Source organism: Dendroctonus ponderosae, unplaced genomic scaffold, assembly GCF_020466585.1.
Source record: "Dendroctonus ponderosae isolate FM_Combo_2020 unplaced genomic scaffold, Dpon_F_20191213v2 Dpon_F_20191213_1, whole genome shotgun sequence".
NCBI lineage: Eukaryota > Metazoa > Arthropoda > Insecta > Coleoptera > Curculionidae > Dendroctonus > Dendroctonus ponderosae.
The window spans coordinates 40,878,020-40,902,938 of record NW_026017110.1 but is presented as its reverse complement, the minus strand read 5'-3'; the positions used below and the strand labels follow the sequence as shown (position 1 = coordinate 40,902,938).

Here is a 24,919-nt window from a genome sequence, read left to right as displayed (position 1 = left end):
AACGGACACACACATGGAATGGAGAACAACCTAGAAACAGGGAGGCTTAATTTATGAAAATCTAGCAAAAAAAATTGAGTTTATAGATTTCGAGGAAAAATTGCTGGAACAAGAAGCACTACATAAGCACGAGAGGAAACGGAAATAAATGCATGAACTGAAAATGAAGCTGATGATAGAAGAACATGCTCTTAAAATGAGAGTTTTAGAATCGGAGATTCAAAATAAAACAGTATGACAGATCACGTTTGTTCTTTATTTTTCAATTAGTCTAATAAATCACTTTCCTAATTACCCAGAAAATGTGGAAAATTATTGTTTATAATATTGGACCTCATTCTATTATTTACAAAAATAGATGTATCATTTCGTGGCGGTAATACGTTTGCTACGACATTTTCCAAATCCAATTCAATTGGTGGGTTAGTAGAATGGAAATGTTTTGTAAAACTGGGAAGAAGAAAAAATCTAATTGAGCAGCATTTCACACATTTTCTTTCGCATACGAAAACAAGTAAAAAAACTCCAAGTTTGCATATTCTGCAAAGGAATTCGGACTAAAACAAAATAATTTTACCAATATTATTCGCTAAAAATATAGTTTAGTAGCTAGTTACCTACCGATTTTTAAAAACTTTAGGGCTCCGCGGTAGTACCGCCACTATGTATCAAATATATTGTCTTCATCCGAATCAAATAAAGCCATATTCATTCCAGCCATCGTAGTAAAACAAAATTTCTTGGACCAATACATGGACAGGAGACAACCAGACAAACCACGTTTTTCACGATTGGAAGCCAACTTGAAAAAATACGGATCGTTTAAAAAGCAAACAAAAGGGAAGATTAAATTTAAAGAACAAGATGAAGAAAGAGTTTTAGCTTACACCCATTTTAATCTAAATTTATCAATCAGATAAACTGCCAGTGAATGTAACGTTTCTAAAGAAGAAGCCCGTTTGATTCTAAGACAAACAAATTCAAGCCTTTCAAGTACTTTATTACAAATACTATGCATCTCGAGATTCTGTACGAATACTTCGGTTTACTAGGTGGTTGAGTAGGATTTGCTAGGGCTATTAGATCTACAGTTTGCCCTCACCATTTTATTTACCGACAAATCTCGGTTTACTAACAATGGTATATTTAACAGACACAATTATGTTTACGGGGCTAATGAAAATTATCATCTAATTGAAAATAAGCGAGATCAACGTTTTTTTTTCTGTAAATGTCTGGTGTGGCATTTTTAGTGAGAAAATTATTGGTCCATTTTTTTACAATCACAATTTAAATAGCGAAAGATATTTACACTTTTTACCAAATGAACTTGAAGACATGTTGAATAGTTTTCCGTTAGCAGCGTATCGGAAATTGGCATATTTTCAGCATTATAGTGCACCTTCATATAACTTACGAATTGTATGTGAAGATGCCAAAAATGCCTGGACGTAAACGGAAGTCAATTCGAACATTTAATTTAAACGATTCATTATTTAATGTTTGTTTCGTGCTTGGGGTGATAATATAGTTCTTGTTTCCATAGCCTACTACACATTTTTCTATCTTCTTTTGAAGTTTTACAGCAACAAATGGAGAAAGACATACAAACAATTATATCGTTAAATTAAAAAAAAGGGATTTTAAAAGGCCCAGAGGCCCTAGATGACCATTTAAAAAAACATAACTTTATTTTTTATGTCGTAAATCATGTTGACTATGACAACGAGTGCTAGTTTATTGGATTCAACGCAAAAAGTTGTACTAAGGGCAGTTTTAACTTTTTTCTAAGTTAAGCGGTTTAAGTAATATGTGATAATTAAAAAAGGTTAATTTCTTGTCTTTTCAGGATATTTCAGGAACCAACGCGGGTGCCTAAATTTTTACAATGGTAATGAATAGGCAATCGAATTCTGTCCAATTTTGCCCATTTAACGGATTCTCTATCTTTAAAAATGTAGAAGGTACCCATACAAAGATTCAGAAAATGGCCACACTGTATATTAAATTCTATTATATGTATAAAATATTGAGATAAATAAATCTATAGAAAACAGGTTGGAACAATAACTGGTGAGTTTTTGAGGCCCCCGTGATGGCGAGTTTGTTCCTAACAATTGACAAGCATGAGTAGCTTGCATTGCAATTTTGGAATATCCAGATTTTCTTGATACGTTCATATCTATTGTATTCATTTGTATTCCCTTCTTGTTATTAGTTTTTGCTTTAAGGCCGGCACTGGTCGACTTAGATAATAGAATCACACATTTAGCCTCCAAACTATAGGGCTCTCTGACTTACCGTTGAACTCATACATTATTTATTGAAATACAACTTTTAGGCGTTAATAATATCTGGCGTTATATTTTCATAGAGTTCTTTTTAAAAGTTTTACCAATATGCGTCAAGAGTTTGTTCTGAAGTATCATATTTGTCAGAGCTTTTGATAACTTGAAAACTTTTGCGTCATATATTTTTCTTTGCTCGATTTCATTGAAATGAGTTTATCAATTTTGCAACTATTGCGTTCTTTTGAAATTTTAATTTAACTACTGCACGCGTACATCCATAAACTCGACAACAAATTGCTGACATAAATGATTTTGCAACTTTGGAGATACTTGCTAATTTATGATAAGTTTGTCATGCAGTTTCGTTGGGGAATTAGAACACGAATTTTTAGAGATGTTTTAAGAATACATATAGACGCTACACAAAACATGAGTCTTGTCAAGCTTATGTTTAAATAACACCTTATTAGTTTAATTTTTTTATATTTGTGGAAGGGAGGAGACCTACTTCGCTTACGCTAGTGAATCCCTGCCCTGCACTTAAATAATGAATATGTAATGCGCTCTAATAATGCCGTCGAAACTTTGCGCGATTCTGCCGTCTCAACATGAATGTCATTAACGTTATTGGTTATTTATAAATTTTGGCTACACCAATAGGTTTTTTCAACAAACTGTTTTTCGCTGTGATTATTCGCTTGATGGCACCACATAATATATCACAATTTAATGAAATACTATTAAAAACAACAGCATTAGATTTGAATTATTTTTATGAGCTAAACATATCTGCCCCCGTACAGTTCTGAAATGGACGATTCGTATGCGCCGTGCAATGCATAAATAGTGTCTTGTTACCTGGATCGCTGAATCTAGGCAACTTTCTCTATGATGTCGGAGCTTAAAGTAATTACCGATATTAAAGGGGCGATTCTATTATGTCTCAACAATTCAACACCTGATCACGTACATCCTGCTAGGGGAGTGTTTTAACGATCTTATTAAAAGCAACAAACTTTGGATAATTGCTTTACGATAAGGGATTTTGCGATTTAGTTGTTGGCTATTGAAGCGAATTGCGTTCGAAATACACAGGGCGTTGCTTAAATCTATCAGGAAACTTTCAGAGATGGAAGGGGACGAAAAATAAGCTTGTTCCTCTATAAATGTATATCAATAGACAAAACTTTTTCGATATAAAGGGTCTTGAAATTTAAAAAAAAATGTTTTTTTAGTTTTGTAAGATTAATTGTATTGCTTAAACTAATTTTAATTAAATGACCAGCACATGGTTTATTATAATTTTAAATTAATGGTACTTGGCGTTTCGCCTGTTTATTTACTGCGATAAAAAATTGAAGATGCTTATGAAGTTTTTATTATCAACATATCCAAACACCAATCACTACCCAGTACTTTAATCGAGATTAGGAGAATGTTTATTTTAAATTTGATATGTTTGTTTATAAATCAGAAACAAGTCTTGTCTCTGTACAAATATATCAAACTGAATATTAAACATATCTTAATTCCAATTAAAGTAATGGGTTGCCGACAATAGCAAGGCTGCAAACCCTGAATACACAGTAGTAGCAGAGACCCAAACCCGCAAGAAGGTAAAAAAAAAGTTGTGCCTGTATCCATCATATATGGCGGTAGGATCGACATTGCTTCCATATTGTGCAAGAGAGTTGGTAATCTATACTCGTCTTTATCTATGGTTGAGATTATCCTTCTTAGGAACGGGTGTCTCGTAGTTTAACATTTCAGATAACTTCAATAGAAGAAATCAAAGAAGTTTATATCGGGACAACGGGCAGGCTATGCACGCGATTTCTCATTTGGGGTTGGAACCTTCGACACGCAATATTAATTAATTGAGTTTTACCACTTTACTCATCGTGAGAATAATGGCAATGAATCCCGATTCAACTCTCGAGTTTTGAAAAACACCGTGTAATTTAAAAGATATATATTTTATTCAGATTTCCTGAATCGAGTTGCAGAACCGTAATCACAACAAGATATTATATGGTATACAATTAATGTGATCTTGCCACTTTAACCAAAGGCGAAATCTCCACTATCTCGTTTAGTAGGTACATTCAGGCCTTCTGTTAATTCACTTTTATTCAATAGCACTTATTTAATGAAAGAATGAATAAATGAGGAAATATATTTGTTAACATTTAAGTCTTCAAGCGTCGTGAGACCGTCATCTGGGAAAATTAGTTTTCTCAAGTTTTAATACATTTTGGTTACATTTAGAAAAACAAAACATTTTATTTAGTTTGTTGGACTCTTAATCAGACCCACGTGTCCCGAGAAATTAAAATCTGAAGGCGTTAGATCGGTTGACCTAGGGCCCTACGGAAGTGAACCAACTCAGTCTTCTGGCACTGATCCAATTGTCCAAAAGTTATATTGAAAACAGATTCTGGTTAATCTCTAAAAAATAAATTGTATTCGCCAGATATCAAAGTAGGATATCAAATACAAGTTTTATATTGCTTTTATTTCGCCCTTGGCATTCGCCTCGGGACACAAACCTTAATATCCTGGTATACATTTTCGTCTATCTGTACTGCCCTGCTAAGACAAGAACTCGTATCTGCAATTTTTCCCTTTTTCAGCGTATGCGGTATACTGGTATAACAGAGTTTGCTTTACCTCCCAGACAAGGTCTGGAATTTGTATCATCTTTGGAATACGGGTTTTCAAAGTTATTTATGTGTCCTATCTGCAAAAATCTATCGGTTACCAGGTCAAAAAGTCGTATTGATAATTACCAAGTCATATTGTCGTATCTGATTAAAAATATTTCAATCACGACATTTTGGCTTGGTATCTGTACTAAGCCGTAATGATCAAAAAGTCATATTGATAATAATTATTAAATCTTTTGGCCGTATGACGTATATGCAAGTATGGTTAGAGATATTTTGGTTACAGTTCGTTTATTAACTGATATTATTACTGTGCTTATTTTAGTGGTTGTGTTTGTTAAGTTAGTGTCGTAAGTGCTTTTTAAGTTGCTTATGGTATTTTAATATTCTGTTGATATAGCGAACAAGGCAAGTATCTTATATTTAACTATTTCACATGTGTTTCATCCGTGCCGGTTATTCTAAGGTTATGTGTTTTTTATTTATTTCTAGAATGTTAGTTTTACTGGCCCTAAACAAGGAATTAGCTCAAAAAATGTCCACATATAGAGCTAATAATATACATGGCAGACTAAACCAAAATTCTATTGATAATTCACACGATCCAGATTTTACTGTGGAGTCTGAATTGCCAACTGAGACCGCAAGTGAAAAGCCTGAAGAATTAATTGGAGATTTATTGACCATTTTCATAGAAAATTATTTGAAAACCGGTGAACAAAATCAATCACGAAAATTGGCAAAACAAGGAAAAGTTCATAAACGGAAAAGTTACAGCAAATCATTACAGGAAAGAAAGAAACTGAAAGAGAGGAAAAAATTGCACAGCATGACGTGCAATTAATCCAAGCGCATCGCATTATAGAAGGGAACACGCCCCAAATCGAAAATATCTGCCCAGTGATATTAATATTAAATTAATGCATGCAGATTTTCTTCAAAAGTACCCCGAAATGAAAGTTTCATATGAACTTTACCGCCATCAAGTAGCTGAGATGAATATCTCATTTACTGTGCTCGGTCATGAGGAGTGCTGGCAATGCGAAACATTCAACCTTCACTCCAAGAACTTAAAACATGATAAAGAAAATACTGATCCGTCACTATGAAAATGCCATAGAAGCGAGAACTGAATATAAAAATGACGTATCTACAAAAGCAGGATCTGAATCATTATTTGTTTCTGCAGACTTGCAAAAGGTAGTTATTATATCACTAGTATAGTAAAGTGAATTTAATTAAAATATTTTTTAAAGGTAATAATGATATCACGCTGTGAAATGTTTACAGAAATCATTTGTTTTAACGAAAGCTTTGTTGCTCTGGGAAAGCAATCCCTTGCAAATAAGCCGGTCGCTCTAGTTTGGCATGAAGGCGTGGCTGGAAGAAGTAAATCTGATCTAATATCAACATTTTACAAATTCCTGTTGTTTCACCGTGATGTTAAAGAGATAACAATTTGGCTATATAACTGCGCTTCACAAAACAAGAATTGGGCCTTGTATTGCTTTTTTGTTTTTATTATTAGCTCGTTACAAGTAAATCTAAGTTGATTAAAATTAAAATATTGACAAACTGGCCTCACTTTCATGTCCGCTGACTCTTTCCACCATGAAGTGGAAAAGTCTTTAAAACAAACAGGAAAAGTATTCGATTTTGAGGATTTTAAAATGTGCCAAAAAATCAAATAGTTCAAGGGTAGAGATGATTGAAATGAGCCTTAATGATTTTATTGACTATTGTTCAAGATTTCAAATTGAACATTATTACACCTAAACCTAATTTAGCAAATTTCGTTGAGGTTCAATTTAAAAGGGGCTCTAAAAACGTTTTTTATAAAACCAAATTTAGTGGACCATCGATTGAACTCAACTTTCTATTGGCCAAACATTATAAAAATGACCTACCAAACCCTGCGATCAGATTGGCTCCTAAAGGAATTGACAAGAATAGGAAAGCCAAATTGCTGCAAAAATTACGAAACATTGTTCCGGCACATCGACTATCTGTTTGGCAAGATCTGCCAGTGAACGACGGAAATGATACTGAAAGTGACTAGTGTAAGATCAATAAGTATTATTTTTAGTTAATATATGTTTTTCTTACGAAGTTTGTCTTGTTTGCTTTTATGTTATTTGCTAAACTATGAGTACTATACTGCAAAATTACTTAGTATGTCTATACCTTAATAGTATGAGAATACTAAAACAAAAAGTCGTAACTAACAAAAGTCAATTTTTTTGATCAAATCCCGAAATTTACAACTAAGATTTTTTGTGTAAGTTTATTAACGTGAAGTCCACATTGAGATCTTAAAAAAGAACAGTTTTGCAAATCAGCGAAGATGGCATGTCATAATTTACAAATTGCTTAATACCTCGAAACTTCGTTTTTGCAGATACGACTTCCTGTCTTAGCAGGGCAGTGTAGGTAATGTACAATTACTTTTTTTGACGACAGGGTGAAAAGTTTTTATTATGATTAGCATGTATGAAAAATATCTGATTTCGTTTTCGCTTTAAAAAAGTGTTACTTGGATAATCAAGTCACATAAAAGTAATTTTGCCAAAAATAGCAAACGTTACGCATCGTGAAATTCGCTGAAAGCTTTGAAAAGCGGTTCAATGCTATCGCGATCTCTTTTAACAAAACCTTGGTGCAAACTTACTTTTTAAATTTAACTTGATAGCATTGATGGTAGACTGCTTTTTACTTTAATTTAAAAACTCGCCTTCTTAACTTTACATATGTCGATTCCTATACGCGTTTGATTTGCATATTGGGTTTTAAAGAAATACTCTTAAATATACTTTTTTGAATAATCACCATTTCTTCAAGCATTTACAGATATTTGGTAACTTTCTACCGCTACTGATTATTGTTTCAAAATCCTGTATTTCATTATCAATTGTTAATTAAAGCCGAATACCAAATTTACAAAATGTTACTACTAAGATCGTTCCGTACAATTTTAGGTAATATATTAAGTACCAAAAAAAGGAAATAACTGAAATTATATTCATGTGCTCATATTCCATTCTCTGTAATTGATATTATATTCTTATCTTTCCTAGGTTTCAGTCAAAGTGTGAAGTAAAAATTTGAACATTGTTTATTTCATTACGTTTCGGCAGACAACCGCGCCATCATCAGATTTAAAATTTGCACAAACTACAAACACCAATTCACAATTAAAACATGTTCTACAAAACCTATAATATATAAAGCGTTAAAACATTTATCAGTTCTTGAGGAAAAAAATCCTTCCTTTCGGGAGAGCAAAATATTTGAAAATTTACCTCATAATTGGTAAACATTACGTTCTTTTAGGTCTTTGTCTTCTTGAAGCCTTAAATTTGTTTGAATTATTTTCTACATTTGCGAGAATGGTATGTATGTATGTATGTATTGAGATAAGCGGAAATAATTTTAATTTTTTACTAGTGTACTGGGTGTTCTTTACTTATGGCTTTATTAGGGTTTGGTAAATGTTGCTAAAGTCGGTATCTGATCTGAAATTTACTGCTTTTGCATCTTTTTATTTGTTAAAAGAAATAATTTTTCCTTCAAGAACTGATGAATGTTTTAACGCTTTATAAAATAGTTTTTATACAACATGTTTTAATTGTGAATTGGTGTTTGTAGTTTGTGTAAATTTTAAATCTGATGATGGCGCTGTTGTCTCGCCGAAACGCAATGAAATAAACGATATTAAAATTTTTTACTTCATACTTTGACTGAGACCCAGGGCAGATAAGAATATAATAACAATTACACACAGTCAGGAAAATAAATCAGAATTCTCTGTAATGAAATTATGAAAAAATATGTTTGATAAACAGTTACAGCAAAAACGGACCAAAGATAAATGCATGTTTCATGTGGTTCAAATTTCTGTCGATACTAAAAATCCAGTTAAAATTTTTGGTTCTAGATAGCCAGAGATATTGGCTGTATGAACCGATTACTTAACAATAAAATTTAAAAAGCTTTTAAGAAATACTTTTCTTTGCTTCATCTGTTTATATTTACTGTTTCATTAACATAAAATTCATAGCGTTAGTTTGTTTCTTTTAGATAACTTTTCCAATTGTTAATATTGAAAGAAACGACAAATGATACGAAAAAGTTAATTTGTCACTCGTTTTGGTCAATTTTCAAATTACAACTTACGATCTTAAACCTTAGGTAACATAAAATAGCGGCTTTTATCGACATCATGTTAACTATTATGCAATTCTTCTGACGTGTAAACATATATTTCTACTCCATATCGCAAATCCCCATCGACCGGAACTAACTGCTCTAATTTTCCGAAGCTTGTTCTTTAATTCCCCGACTGGGACAGTATTCGCCAACACAATAAAACTCCAGGGTCTAAACCGATTTACTCTTTGGGTGAAATAATATTTTTTGGTCAGAAAAAAGTTATTAATGTGTTCGATCGTGAGATACATCAATTATAACTTGACGTTGGTCAAATTTGTCAGATTCAGCTCTTTACCGACAGTGTTACGATACACACAGTGAGTTATTTTTTTGAACGCAATACTTACTTCTCTCTCAATCGGAATTCAGGCAATATCTAATTCGGAAAATCTTCTTTGAAGGGACAAAGTACTGCTGGATTTTTCAGCACTGTATTCTGTAAACCTCTAAACATCGAAACGTGGAACATATTTCCTTTGTGTTAGCATAGGTATAAAAGAAAGAAAGAACTACGTTTGAAAACGCAGCTTTAGATTTTAAGCGGATTTTGTGCAGATCGTGTGTAGTTGGGGAGGAGGAAGATCTGAGAATACTTTTGACCTATTTAAAGCACAAAATACAACCTCAGACTTATTTTTTTCTGACGAACCAATGATAAAACCGCCTCAATATGCTAATAATGTTTTTATTTTAGTTACCTTTATCTTATTTCAATGATTTTGATGATAGGTAGGTAGGTACCTCTTATTCGTGTTTGAGCATGTTAAATCAACCCGTTAGAGCTTGCTTGTTTCTTGATAACTTAGTGTGTCGCATGCAGGAAACAAAGTTCAAGAAAATATTGCATTTCACTCGGTGCGTGGACGTTACAGCGGTCAGTTTTTCTTTGATGGCAAATTGTATTTTGAAATCATGACAGTCGATTCTGCTTATTATCTTTAATTTTCTCTCAAATTTTCTCAGCAAGTTAGTAGCCTCGCTATGGAACGACGAAACATGTTACGTTGATCATCAAGTGAACAGCTTTTACGTAACATCAACATTCTTCACCTCGCTCTTAACGAATAATTTATATTGTGTTTTAAAGCTAACAGATAAAAAGTACTCTCTGTAATTGTTTTACGTTTTAAAGTACATTCTGTCAAACAGTAACATATGTATAAAGTAACGTGGTCCATTATAATTTACAAGTTCCCAATTGCTCTGTTCAATTCAAACGTGTAACTCTTTGTGCATCTCCAATTAGGTTCGCCCAAATGAAATATTGAATTTAGTTAACTTTTAATTGCTGTTTTGCGTTGCGTCTTAATGTGTTTTTTGAACTGGGTCCGCATATATCAACATATTTATAAACGTTTGATTTTATACGGCTTGTTGCATCATGCATGCAAAATTGTAATTCATGCAATCTGAAAATGCTAGTGGATCGTATGTCTGTAAAGGACAACCAACTTATGATATATGAAAATTAGGTGTGAATACTTACCTTGTTCGATCATTTCTACTCACAGCTCCCTGAATTCAGTTTATGCCGAAAATCAATTAGACCAAATACTTTGACTTTGGAAGTTTATTTATACATACATTATTTTACGTTGTTGCGTAAGATTTTATCAGTGATAATCAGTTTTTGAAAATTTTACCGTACGTTTACGAAGCTTGGTTCAAACATGTGGAAAAAAATCCGCAAACACATGATAAAATTTAAATACATTTATTTATTCTGTCCATCAGATGCATTGAACTATTGGAATACATTTATATTCTGGAAAAATATTAGACGAATATGTGGATTCAGGTCCATTTAGTAACACAGTTGTGCTCAATTATACAAGTTGGCACAAAAACAAACGTTTCACTTTAATTGCCTGTTCTAATCTATCGTACCTATTATTGATGAATTTGTAGTCACATAAAAGTATATAAAATAAATTTACAGTTGCCACAATACACATGTTTTTGTAGATGATTGGCCTGCATATTATTTGAACGGTGGCACTCCTACTTTTAATAGAACTGAAAATATTATCATTTACTATTACTTGATATTTTCGTCTAAACTCAGTATTAATTTCCTTAACTTAACATTTTCACTACCATTAATCCATTCGCAATATTTTTCAAAAACGATATCGTCTGATTTATTTAAGACTTACTTACACTATCATTTAACAAATATATAACATTAATTGTATGATACATCGAATTAAAATACAAACCGAGGGAGTTTTTGTCTGATTGCTTTTCGGTAGCACCGGTCTATTTTCAACGTCAGAATCGAAAATTTGTTACACTTGTTTTACCGAAAAACAATTATTTTCAATGCTAAAGCTAGAAGCATATGGGTTACCAGAAGCCATGGCAATTTTTATAAAGAATTACCAAACTTTACGTATTCTCATTGGTATCTCTTTCACGCAAGGCTATGTTTGATTTAAACTTAAATCAGTGAAAATTTACCAACTCAACTAGTTAACAGTTTAACTGGCGAGAAGTTTTCACAATATCTGCGATTCACAGCAATTTCATTAATTTTAGGATGATGATAATTAAATAAATTTTCGAACGGTTTGATTGCATCCCAAGAAATATCAGTGAACTTATTATTAAATACGAAATCGGTTCTTGATTGAAAACTATTCACAATAGGGATGGATGCAAAATATGGCGCAAAATTGTCAAAAGCCATTAATTGAAAACATGTGCGCCAGCTATTTTTAGCATTTTCTTTATTTCTATAATATTTGAGATTTTCCGGTGAAAATACATTGTTCTAACCAAATATTTACACCTTTTGTTCGGAACACAGAAAACTCATAGAATGGTGCACGACAATTGTTCTACTACAATCAGTGCATTTTTCTAATATTGCTAGGTTGCTGATAAAAAATTGTGAAAGCTTCGTTAATTTTAATTAACTGTTTTTTCAAGTGGTAAACTGTACTTTATTAATTGTTCATTATTTGAAAACCATTTCACTCAAGAATCACTTCTTAACAAAAAATAACCGCTGATAATTTTTTACCATCCCTGCTGCCATTTAAATTTTGTTTTTTTTTCATTACTTCTCGCACTTGTTCAATTTTTCATAATTTCAATTTATGCTCTAGCTTTTAGCTTTGTTATGTTCGACTTACATTATGGTACTTCAAAACAGTAGTTAGGTATTTTTTATTGATTTGCATATCTTTATAGTGCACTCTAATCAGAGATATGTCCCAAAAGCATCAGTGTCAAAGTAATTTGCAGAAGAAACGAGTAGTTTTCGATATACCGGATATTACAAACAGATCACTCTAGTAATTATTTATGGTCATATTTTCGAGACCCACTAATCCACACAATTTTTCAATGCTATCAAAAACCAAACTAGACTTTGTTTTGCAAGTGATTTCTCAAATTTGCGCCAATATTGCCACAATAAAGTTGTTTTAATTAGCATATTTGCCTTAGTTTGACGAGCATCTCACTTGTCTCGACTTTTTTCCGTGTCACGCTTCAGCACCTGATGTTTGCACTGGCCCGAAAATGTTTTAATGAGATTGGCCAAACAATGTTCGGTACAAAAATTAGGAGAATTTATCACTACTTTGAAAATTTTCGGACATATAAGAATTGCGGACTCTTGCGGATATACTGATCGTCTTCTGGTGGCGAGCAATGCTGGGACGGGCCGAGTAACTGTGCAACATTCAATAGAAAATGTTTATTAGATTTACGCTTTCAGATATTGGTTTGCGACAACAGCTAAGAATTAATTTTTTGCAGCGTTAGTGTTAACTAACAATTTTTAATTATTTAATTACATATTTAATTCTCTTTCCACGATGCTGCAAGTTTTTAGGGTGTGTGTAAAATAAAGCTCATATATTTAATGGGTTTAAACTATTACAAAGGAAAAACATGACCAACCTGCACTATTTAAATAATGTGCTTTATTTAAGTTTAAGTTGGGCACTTCAGTTTTGAGACATCATTAAGATCAATGTTCAATTGAGCCAATTCGATTTAAAATACCACAAGTTTTATTAGAAATCTACTGAACAATAATATACAATCACCGCTGCTTCATTCACGTCTACTTCAGTTCATTCGGTACACACTATATTATTATCAAACACGGTCAGTATCGGATATCTTATGTGATAGAAGTTTCATATAGAGGCGTCAGTTCCTCACCTTCCTTTTCGCCCATGAAATGTCACCATAATTCGGTAACACTTGATATGCTGGTGACTGGAATATTGTCTGTGCTTTCTGACTTCTCTTCATCACTTCTTTTCCCCCTGTTGTAACGACTTGCCAGCATCGCCAAGATGATTGCAACACACAAAATGGTACCCAAGCCTAACATTTGCAGTCCTGGATGCTGCCCTGTGGAGGGGTAGTTGTCCTTTCTGTACATTGAAGTTTTAACCTAAATGTGAAAAAAACACGTTCATTATATCTCTGTTTTTAACGGCTTTAATAAATTAGGGCATTTACATTTCATCACATTAAAGCGATTTTTTCAATTAACATTATGCTAACGTCCGGAGGCATAATTTATAACTCGAGTGATCAGACGATAAACGTATCTGATTTTTGTTTGTTTTGCCATCTCATATACATAGTTATAGACCAATCATGTTGAAAACGAGAAACAGTATGGCGACAACCTGCCCGGATTGTCGGCAGCAGCAAAAGCGGTTGCTATTCTATCGAATTTCCGGTAAGCTGTCAGACGCTGGTGAATTGGCAAATTAAATTCCAGTAGTAAACAGTCTTTGATAGAGAAAACAAAAAGTTAAAGATTGCAAATGTATTTGAATTATTTGTCATACTGCTTTGAATTCCGCATCGTTTTAAATAAAGCGCGGTCGTCTGTTTTACCATCTACTATTTATTACAATTGACCAGTTTTTTGTGGAGAACACAAGGTAAAAGTAAGTTTATTAAGTAAATAATTAGTAAATTGTAGTAGCATTCCAAATGTGACAATGTAGCTTTGTTGGTTGGTGAGCATTCATAAACATCACATGTTTCTTTGCGTTTGACTGTATTGCCTTCAGCTGCTAAATTTCAAATCCCTATGAAATATTTGGATTTTACCAACTGCTCCCGCAATTCAACAAGTCATTTTAGTGATCCCAACCAATATAAAGTTGCTCGGATTTACATGAAAAAGAAAAATATTTTCCAATCTTACAATCGGGATAGACCAGAGCGTTCAAGCAATCAGTTTTGATCCGTATCTTGCCCTTCAAAAATGGGTCGTCGTTGAAAATGTTATGCTAATTTTAATCGCAATTTAAATTAGAAAGCAATATTAAAGGCGGTATATGCTTTACTGCGTGACTGTTGAATCCTGTTAAAAACACGTTGATTGGATATTGGCGTAATTGATTTTGATGATTGACTAGAGATTTTCTGGAGCGTACAGAAAAATATTTAAACAATGGGCTTATTTCCTATCAGATTTTTTAAATTTGCCACATTTTAAAACATGCAATTTCAACTTTGCTGTATAAAGGTGGTGCTTTTTAGCATTAGAAGGCCATCAATACAGGGTGATTCAAAATTGGCCTCATTCATCTGGAGGTGTTGTCTGGGGGTGTCTTGGAGTACAGAAAAACTAGTAAGATAAATTAATTGTTATCAAAAACTGAGAAATTTGCAAAAAACTATATCAGATAACCATGGAATTATACAGACTGACAATAAGATAGACAGGTATAAACGGTAAATTCAACAAGATTTGTTTACTGCCTAACGTACTTTCGAAATGTCAACCTGTTCTCATAACCTCGAATACGGGTGTTTATTAATAAACCATACAACAACAAACATTTGAATGGTTAACTCCAAACAACCTAGTGCTTGTGTAATCTCCTTATTATCCACTCTTATCAAGCAGCTTCTCGTATTCCGTTAATTAACTCGTGCTCCATATGTATCTTCTTGCGCTGTGTGTATCGTACAAACGTGGTAGGAACGTATCCTTTCCTCGGCATTTATTTTGTGCTTTGGAACGTGTCAGTTATTTTGCTCTGAGTGGCCCTGGAAGGCCCTGATTCGGTTATGTCGAATACTTGTTCCTCTGGGCCTGGACCCCGAACATCTATCGTCCAATATCTTCCTGGAACTATTCTATATTTCTTTCAGCTTCAGCCATGTTACTGTAGCATGTTTCAATGGATTTTAGAAGTATATAGGGTAAATTAGCCAGTAGTCCGACAGTTCTGATAAGTCCGAAATTAATTATTTTACTAAATGTCCGGTATTGAGGTAACAAATCTAATACCTATTCCATGGAATAGTTTTATGATTAGGCTTCATTTTAAATACAAAAGTGTTATTTTACAATGCGATTGCAAATTGTTATTGATTTTTAAATAAAAAAAAACTTTCGTTTCGCTAGTCGTCCAACAATGTTTGCCAGTGGTTGGCCAGATAATATACAGGGTGATTCAAAATTGGTGTCATTTCTCTGGAGGTGTTGTCTTGCGCTATTCTAGGAGAACAGAAAAAATAGTAAAAAAATTAATTGTTATTAAAAACTGAGAAATTTGCAAAAAAAATTATCAGAAATACGGCAGCAATGTTTTTCAAGGTAATCTGCCTAATTAACATTGCGCAAACACCTGTTGCTTCGTAATTATTTAAAACCGTGGTAACCATGGAATTATACAGAGTGACAATAAGATAAACAACGATAAACGGTAAATTCAACAAGATTCGTTGACTGCGGAACGTACTTTCGAAATGTCAACCTGTTCTCATAACCTCGAATTCTGCGGGGTTTGGCGATGGTTTGGTGTTTATAAAACAAGCTAATGCCTGTGTAATCTCCTTATTATCCACTCTTATCAAGCAGCTTCTCGTATTCAGTTAATTAACTCCTGCTCCATTTGTATCTTCTTGTGCTGTGTGTATCGTACAAACGTGGTAGGAATGTAGCCGTTCCTCGGTATTTATTTGGTGCTTGGGAAAGTGTCAGTTATTGTGCTCTGAGTACCCCTGGAGGGCCCTGATTCTATTATGTTCAATACCTGTTCCTCTGTGTCTGGAATCCGAACATCGATTGTTGTCCACTATCTTCCTGGAACCACTCCCCTCGCTCTTTGTTGGCGTGAATTCTTTCAGCTTCTGCTATGTTACTGTAGGGATTCCCGTAAACTAATCGCATATCAGCAAATTCGTGAAAGGAAATTCAAAGTAAGTCACAGTTTGACAAACTATTGTTATTATTGACAACGGCTATCCACCTGTAACTATCTGTTAATGACAGAAAACATCATTGCCGCTGTCACTTTTCATCAAAAAATTGTAGAACAGAACCTTTTTAATATCAAAAATTTTCGTAGTTTGAAGCAAAGATCGTAATTTTCCTTTTTTAATGCATAAGTATTCCAATATGCTACCAATTAAACATGGAACAATTTCAAAATAATGCTTAATAACAAAATTGAAATTCGATCTTCAACTGTTAATATCTTCAAGAAATTTTCGAAAAAAAAATTTTCAATATTTTTCTTGTACTCCCCAAGTGAGCCTCTATCACCCCTTGAAATTAATGACGCCAATTTTGAATCACCCTGTATAAGGGCCAGTGGCCCTCTCTATGTCTTCTCGAAAAAAAATTCGAAATTTACTAAACTGTTACTATTATCTGTTACTACTAACGTTATTATATTGTGCAGAGAAAATGGGATGTTTAAAAAAAATTGAAGACAAAGCGAGTCTTATCCTAAGAGAAACAAATAAATGACCAGCACTGATAAATATCAGAATCAAATCAAACATTCAAATGTGTTAGAAAATATGTTAGCTAACGTACTAACTTTTTTGCTAATAATTATTTATGGTTGGTCACACTAACATCAACACATAAATAAATAAACACTGACAAACATCAAAATTATTTAGAAACGACCTACTACGATCTGCATTCTTTGGTAACAGTTTGGTTTTACGTAACAGAAAGTGAACCGTTTCAAAAGAAAAATTATAAAAAAACAAAAATATAAATTAGACTCTCAACACGACAAAAGGAAACAAAATATAAAACCATGTTATTGACTTTGTTAATTGCCGATATCATTTGGAACCAATTATTGGGGAGCAAAAATAAAAATCCAATAGGCCGTAAGGAACTAGCTAATCAGTCATCACTACATATTTTACAAATAAAATCTAGATTCGAAACGTTCACAAATGATACCAGCGAGGACGTGTAAATCACATCCTATCTTTTTTTCTGTTTCGATTTCGGTATCGCTTTCCCGTTCTTCCCCATATTCGGCACATTTCTGTTTAAAATTTTGATACAAGAGGTTCGAGGGACGGTTTACTCAAATGTACGCTGCGCCGTTACTATCACCTGTCCCAACTTTTTTTCAGTGTCATCCTTTGATGTTATGAACCGACAAAAGTTTGTCATGAAGTGGCTGCGATGTTATGCGTAGTTTGGGTATTAATAATGGATATACAACTCACGTGATGAGTGTCGCTTATAACTGAATAGACATATTTATATCATTGCATTGGAAACTCAATTGAAAAAGGACATTAGGAATTGATGATGATTAATTATTTATAGCCTCAAGACAATTTTTTCCTTGTTTACGTCTTCGTTTGTTACCTCTGTTGCTTTACGCAGGTAATATAAGAACAATCATATTATATATTTACAACTGAAATCTTGTTGCAAAACATATGATATAGCTTTTTCCAAAGATCTCATTTTAGTTAGAGCGCTTTGATGCACGATTTTGTCTCCCTGTATACCGTTAGACATCACTTCCAGTGGAACGTAATTCCTGAGCTGAGCAGCCTGTTTAACCCGTTGCTTATGCAACTTCATGATCCGAGAAATCTGTATTCTTCGGCTTGTGATAGCCATCTTTAAAGAAATGATGATGATATTTAAACGTATTAATTTGATGATTTTCAACGCAATTTTTTGCAACGCAAACCCAGTCGTACTACTTGGAAAATATTTAAAAATTGTTTTATAGATCTTTGTTAAGGAGCCAATATTTCGATAATCTGTGATGTGTAAGTTTAACATGGCATGACCTCTCCGTTCGTATTTTTTATCTAGTAATTAAGCTTTTTTGTTTTTTTTTAATTTCTTTCAGAATGGGCATGAAATTCGTTATGACATCGAAACTAATTTATTTTAACACGCTTTCATTTAAATAAGACATTTAAACATTTTAAACAAACATTGTGAACTCACCCACGAAACCGTCCGACCTGCAAGCTTAAATTTGCAAGACGGGTTTATCGTCTGCGGGGTAGTATTGAATTGTGAGTTGTGACATTTGAACAAAGCAATTTTTTTCCTCTTTTTGAAAACGTATCTCATATTTATTCTAATATACATGGTCAAAAAAATATTTTATTTGCTTCGAATATTTCATATCACAGACACTATAATTAATATGTTTTAATCAAATGTTGCTAGAAACGGAAAAATCAACTAGAAAATCTCGTTTGGTTTATCATCAAGATAGAATTTTGTTGCTGCGATTTTGGAAGATACTCGTCGATCAAATATAGCGTTTCCTGTGATTTTTCAATGATATGAAAATTTAGAGATACGGTTCTATAAAACATATTTTTTTAAATATCGAACTACACAACACTTATTGATTGAATTGATTACTTAGTAATTAAAATTAGATATCTTACAAAATTGGTTTTAAGCTTTATTTTATTTCGCATGCATTTCGCCCCAAAGTTACGTAAATTTTGTGTTGACATTTTTATACAAACTTTCATTCAGAATCTATCCACGTAAACATATTTATTGATGTGATGTTATTTTTCCAAAAGGAGGTCTAGATAAAGCAACTGCAGTATCAATAATCAAGTATCTTAATTGATGATTTTCAGGGATTTTCAAAATCTATGATTTTCGAAAAAAAAAACCGTAATTTGTACCAATCGGACTGACAAATTCGGAGAAAATTTTGCTGATTTCAACGTCTTTTTATCTAAATTGTTGTCGTCTATGTGTTTCCATCGTTTCCACTCCTTTTCTCTAAATATGTGTTCTCGAAGGAGTTAGGAAATTGTCCTTTGCTTGCGACAGCTTCGAAAACTTTTCGAATGCTCGAATTCGTGTCTCGAACTTTGCCTTAATGATTGGTACGCATTTGTTCGTAAAAGTTCAAGGCTATATTTTGCATTGAACAATACACATATAACATTGAAGTGTTAACAAAAGTTTCTTTATGCAGGCTTTGTTTCTCAAAAGAACTCCTACAAGAACACAAGTTGTTATAATTCAAAAATACTGCATAGTGAATAATAGTCGAAAACATGTTTAAACTTATCTCCCAATTATTGTAGTTTCTTTGTTTTCATAATGTCAGATGTCAGAGCTATTTTTTTTATTTTAAATTCTGGCCATTTAGGAATAAATTGGTGATGTTTTTCCTAGTTTTCAATTAACTTAATGGTACATGTTGCAACTTGAAACAAACTGTAATGAAGAGAAGGATCCCAAGTGATAATGGTTGCGCGCTAATCTTGAGATCGATAAGATTTTCTTACCGTCGGCTCAAATCGTGGTTAACTGTAAATGTAGAATTATCTATTATAATTTCTCATTCGTTTCAGTCAGGATTTAATAATAGCCATAGTGTGTGATATTCATCTATTTCTTACATCTCTGGCTTTTATTTTGAACCAATTTTTCGGTATTTTTAAGATACAGTCTGTCAGTTTCAAATTACAGTTTATTTCACATAAAATTAAATTTCCATATTACATTTGATATTAGTTTTTGAAAAAAATAAATGTTTGATCTAGAGTGATTGACTAGTAAGTTATAAGAATTTAGTTAGTTATTTAATTTCTTGATTCGAACTTAACTGAGAAATCCGAATCAATTTATTATAAACATTTTATTTGCTTATTTGTTGTTGCTTGTTAAAATGTACAAATTTTAAAGATATTTTTGGATTGGGTATTACTGCTATGCAAAACTCCGAACTTTGTAAAGATAACACAATCAAGTCGCCATTTCCGAAGAAAAGGCAACCTATAACTTGTTTTCAACAAGCACTTTCTACACAAAGCCCCTTCGATAATGTGCAGTTATGAATTTGTTGTTTTGAGCAGTTTGTCAAATGTGTTTATCTGAGTCATGTAGCTGTCGGGAAAACAAGATTTGCGTAATAAATGGTGGGAGAAAAAGACAACAAAATATATTTTTTTGGTATTGCTACTTTCCTTGAAATTGGAAATGTGTCAGTTATACTTTATTACATTTCAAAAGAATGTAATTAATTCCTGGCTCAATTCGTTACATTCATTTGATGGATTATATTTTTAAAATCGGTTAAACAGATGATCTGATTTTCATCTACTACATCTTTTGGTCAAATTAAGACTAATTCCCGATTTTAGATAGTACTTCTCCTTGTTCGCTCCTAGATATGTAAAGTCGTCGATAAATTCAACATGATCCCCTAATAAAAACGTACTTTTTTTTGGCACCCAGAACTTCCCTTCTGGGCACTGAATGCATCCAAAACTAACTATTTTCTCTTAAGAATATCTACAAATTTAACTCACCGAGGACTCGTTCCATTGTGAAATATTCTCTGTCATATTAACTTCAGTTAGAGGCGGCATCCCATTTTCGCCTTTGTTGCTTTCCACTAAACCAGATGTGTCATTGAATGTCCTTTCATTAGACGCCAGATTAAGGGAAGCTTGGGTTTTATTAAGGGCTGCAGTTGGCCCATTATTTCTCGGCGGTAATTGTTCTGTCGAGTTTCTGTCAGTAGATGCTTCTTGTAGGCTTCTGGCATCTGCAAAAAGGAATACAATTGAGTGGCACAGGATTTTATTGAAAATTATGCATTACTTGTAGGGTATCTGGACGAATATAAGACATGAAGTCGATACTACCATTTATAAAAGTGAGTGGAGTTCAAGCGACATCTCAAACTCATGTCTTAATATTAATATCAATAATATGACTATTTATCTGAATTAAATTGTTAATTAAAATTATAGCTTTTATGAAATGCTAAACAGTGTATCGACTCCAAATACATTTCCTGATTTATAAAATTTGTATCTAAAGCGTTTTTTACCCTGTTTTTTACCATCTGAGCTATGTATATGCCTACACCTGTCACACTCTAGGAGAGGCATCTTATTAAATTTGGATTATTTTATTACGTCTGTCTTTGAAGTTTTGAGTTTTCTATGACTCTTAAAAGCATAATTAATAATGTGCATTGCAGGAAAGATTACTACTGCTTTCAGAAATCTTTGCGAAATATGCTAGAGGGCCATATTTATTATTCTATACATACAGGGTTAGTTTTATTTCATACCTGGTGATGGAATCTTCCAACTACGTGATAGGTATAAAGAGTCGCTAAAAGGGAGATTACTTTACAGTTTTATTTTTTGCTAATTGAGTTATACATATAATTTCTTCAGATACACCAATTTTTAAAATTAATAATAGTCATGACAATGCGAAAAAAAATATTATTTATAAAAAAGTTTTGCCATGGACATAAAAGTTTTCATTTATTTAGAGTAGAAGGATTGCGTTTCGGGTTAAGAATTTTTTTCCCACCACCAAGGACTTATCGCCTCGAAACATGAACTCTGTAACTATAATTATTATCGAGTATTGATTAGACGGTCGTTAAAAGATGGAAGGAAGACCCTGCAATATTTTTCCTTGCTCTATTAATGAGTCATTCATAAGTCTCAACGGGCCAAATTTCCTTCTGCTGGAACTAACTTCACAATTATAGACGCGGCTCAAAAAGTTCTATCCAAACTCTGTCGGCTTAATGTTTGCACCTACGGCTTATCTAAATGACACTATTTGGGTTCAAGTTTCAAAGATATGCGAATGGGTGGTACTCTACAACAAGTACAAATGATCATAGTATTATGGCCGAAAGAAATTCGAGAAACGATTTTTTCGTATATAAATGTAGGTTATATAACAATTTAAAAGTAACACTGAAATTTTCAAATTGAAATATTGTGCAACTGACTTTTATAAAGAGTGCTTGCAGTGTAGAAAAAAATAGAATATGAGACGTGACTGAAAGAAATTCGGTATTTTCAACCACAATAAGGTTTTTATGTGTTAAATATTGTTTAACACTTTTTGAGCGATCTCCAGCTAGCGACCTCTAGATGTCTGGACAAACAAGCTAATACCTAACAATTCTGAATTTCTGAATTACAAAAGATGTGCGGAAAGTGGAACTGGTTAAGAAGGTATCGAATAGACCAAATTTCACTTTTTAAACATTAGTCATTGTGGCTCAAATTGAAAAATCAATGTTATGGTTAGGAACAATTATAGTTAATTGTATGGCTGAAAACATTTTAAACGATAATAAAAATAGCAATGTGCTCAAGCTCACATTTAATTTTTCGCAGATTTAAAATTCAAAAATAGTAAACGAAATGATAAAATTGCTGATCGCTTCCAGTAATACTTCTTGTCCCTAACGTAATTTAATGGATTATTTTTCTTCGTACCCTGTAAATCCGATAATCCTTTCAAATTTGATCAATAAAGTGTGGGGTTAACTACTGTAACAAGGCTGGAATTCAAATATCTGTTGACTCACTGTCCAGTGGTTCACGGCATAATAATTTCGTGAGATGACATAAGTAGACAAACTTACAATATTGATGAAACTCATTTAGCATATTATTAGGAGGGATTTATGGAGATGTTGGACAAGACAATCGGCTTCGATAAGTTATTTTGGCATTGTAAATCTAGAAAAGAAGTTTAATACCAAGGTGGTTGTATTAATAGTTTAAAACGTTAATGATTCATGTTCACGTTTTTGAAATTGAGCAGTTTATTTGTACACTGTTTAACTGATGTAGACATAATTCTCGAATCCCGCAAAATTCCATCATTGTTTTTTGCCCACCATTGTTGGCAGAACTTTTCGAAAAAGTGTGTTTTGCAAGTTTATATAAAACGTTATCAGTGCTTATCTTAAAATTCTAATGATATTTGTATTCAGCTCGATGATTTGTCTATTGTGGATATTTGTGTATCCACTCCTCCCTTTGACGGGCGGGAATTTTTTTTCGATACCATTTTTCAAAATTTTCAAAATAATGTCCTGCGTGTTACGTACAACATTTTATCTAGAACTAAAACAATTATTATTTTAATGAATATTTGGGCAACAACAATTAGTTTAAAAATTGAATATGTAATACGGGTAATACGTTTATGCTGCCTAAAGCAACAGAAGATTTGGGATTATCGTTAAATTGTTTAAGTGTTTGTTTATTATTATTGTTAGTACTCGTTGAAATTGAAAAAAGCACTAGTGCGGTAATATAGGTTATTATGACATTTAAAACAGTGTCAAATCATGATCATTATAAAGGGTGATTTAGGTATATTCTTGCTAAGTGCAGTAATAATGACTTATAGAACATGTTAGATTAATGTTCCTACATGATATGAATTTTTTCGTTAAATCGTATAGTTTTGGAGATAGCCGCAGATGAAATGAGATTTGTTTTCCTGGTTTTTCTAATGATCTTACATATTCTACTAAAGGTTGATAATCCATCTTCCTTAGAAGTGGATTTTATGTGCACACCTTTTTTTGTGTTTTTTTCAATAACACACCTGTACAGGTCTGTCACTGTTTCAATTTGAAACATTTCTTTATCTTGGACTTGTTCGACATTTTATCTTGTTTCTGAGATATTTAAATAAATAAGACGCAATGTAGCGCGGCATTCACCGACATTTTATTTAACGTTATTGCAGGCCATGGAAACTTACAAATTATTTATGTAAAGTGACGTTTGTGCATACTATTTATTATTAATTAGAAGTGTTTGGGTTCAACATTTCACTTTTCATGAAGAAAATTGTTTACACTAATATCATTAGGACCGGATAGGAAGGTTTATGAATTTGGATTCAAAATTATTTCGTTTCAGTCACAATGTCCTCAGCACATTAAACGTTCCACTTGCAAGTTTTGAATTGATGCCTATACGAATTATAATAATATGCAGGGTGGCCATTTTTTAAATCTTTGTATGGGTAACTTCTACATTTTTAAAGATAGATAATCCGTTAAATAGGCAAAATTGGGCAGGATTTGATTGACTATTCATTACCGTTTTCAAGATTTAGGTACCCGACTTGGTTCCTGAAATATCCTAAAAAGATAAGCAATCAACACTTTTTAAATTATCACGTATTTAAATATATGTAACATATATACAGGGTTGCTCATTAGTGCCTCAAAGTGCGATATCTCAGTAAATATGAAGTTTACAAGAAAATTCGTCCAACGAAAGTTTTTCACGTTTAAAAGGTCCACATTCTAAAATTACTTTCCAATATACGGGGTGCATCATAAACGTGTGGTAGTTACCAACTCTGGTTTTTTAAACGAAACCCCCCCTTTTTTTTGTTATTTTCAGATTGGCCGTTCAATTTTAATTTATGTTTGTTTCAACCGTTTTACCTGGAAAATTTACGATTTCCGAGTTATTCGTAAAAATGTGAGAGTTTTGACAGCTACTGGGTTCCACAGAAATCGATGCTGTACACTACCCGCTGCGAATTTTGGAAAACAGTTTTCAGCGATTCTAACAGAACATCATGATCTACGTGCAAATATGTTTTAAATTATAAGGAAATACTTCTAAACCGCGCAATTAGCCTCTAAACTTGCATGTTTTTAAACCTCAAAAAGTTGCTTATTTCAAATG

General features: G+C 32.8%; 2 protein-coding genes across 4 annotated transcripts in view; one reads left to right on the top strand and one right to left on the bottom strand.

The window, feature by feature from the left end:
• The window catches only part of LOC109533970 (protein timeless homolog), a 362,432-nt gene that overhangs the window by 110,776 nt on the left and 226,737 nt on the right, over positions 1-24,919 (top strand). The window lies entirely within an intron of this gene.
• The window catches only part of LOC109536016 (toll-like receptor 9), a 38,910-nt gene continuing 24,855 nt past the window's right edge, over positions 10,865-24,919 (bottom strand). The window contains exons 2-3 of the mRNA XM_019902080.2: positions 20,738-20,976; positions 10,865-13,583 (exon numbers count right to left, since the gene is read on the bottom strand). Coding sequence (XP_019757639.1) covers positions 13,368-13,583; positions 20,738-20,976 — 455 coding nt within the window. The 3' untranslated portion in view covers positions 10,865-13,367. The remainder of the gene's footprint in view (positions 13,584-20,737; positions 20,977-24,919) is intronic.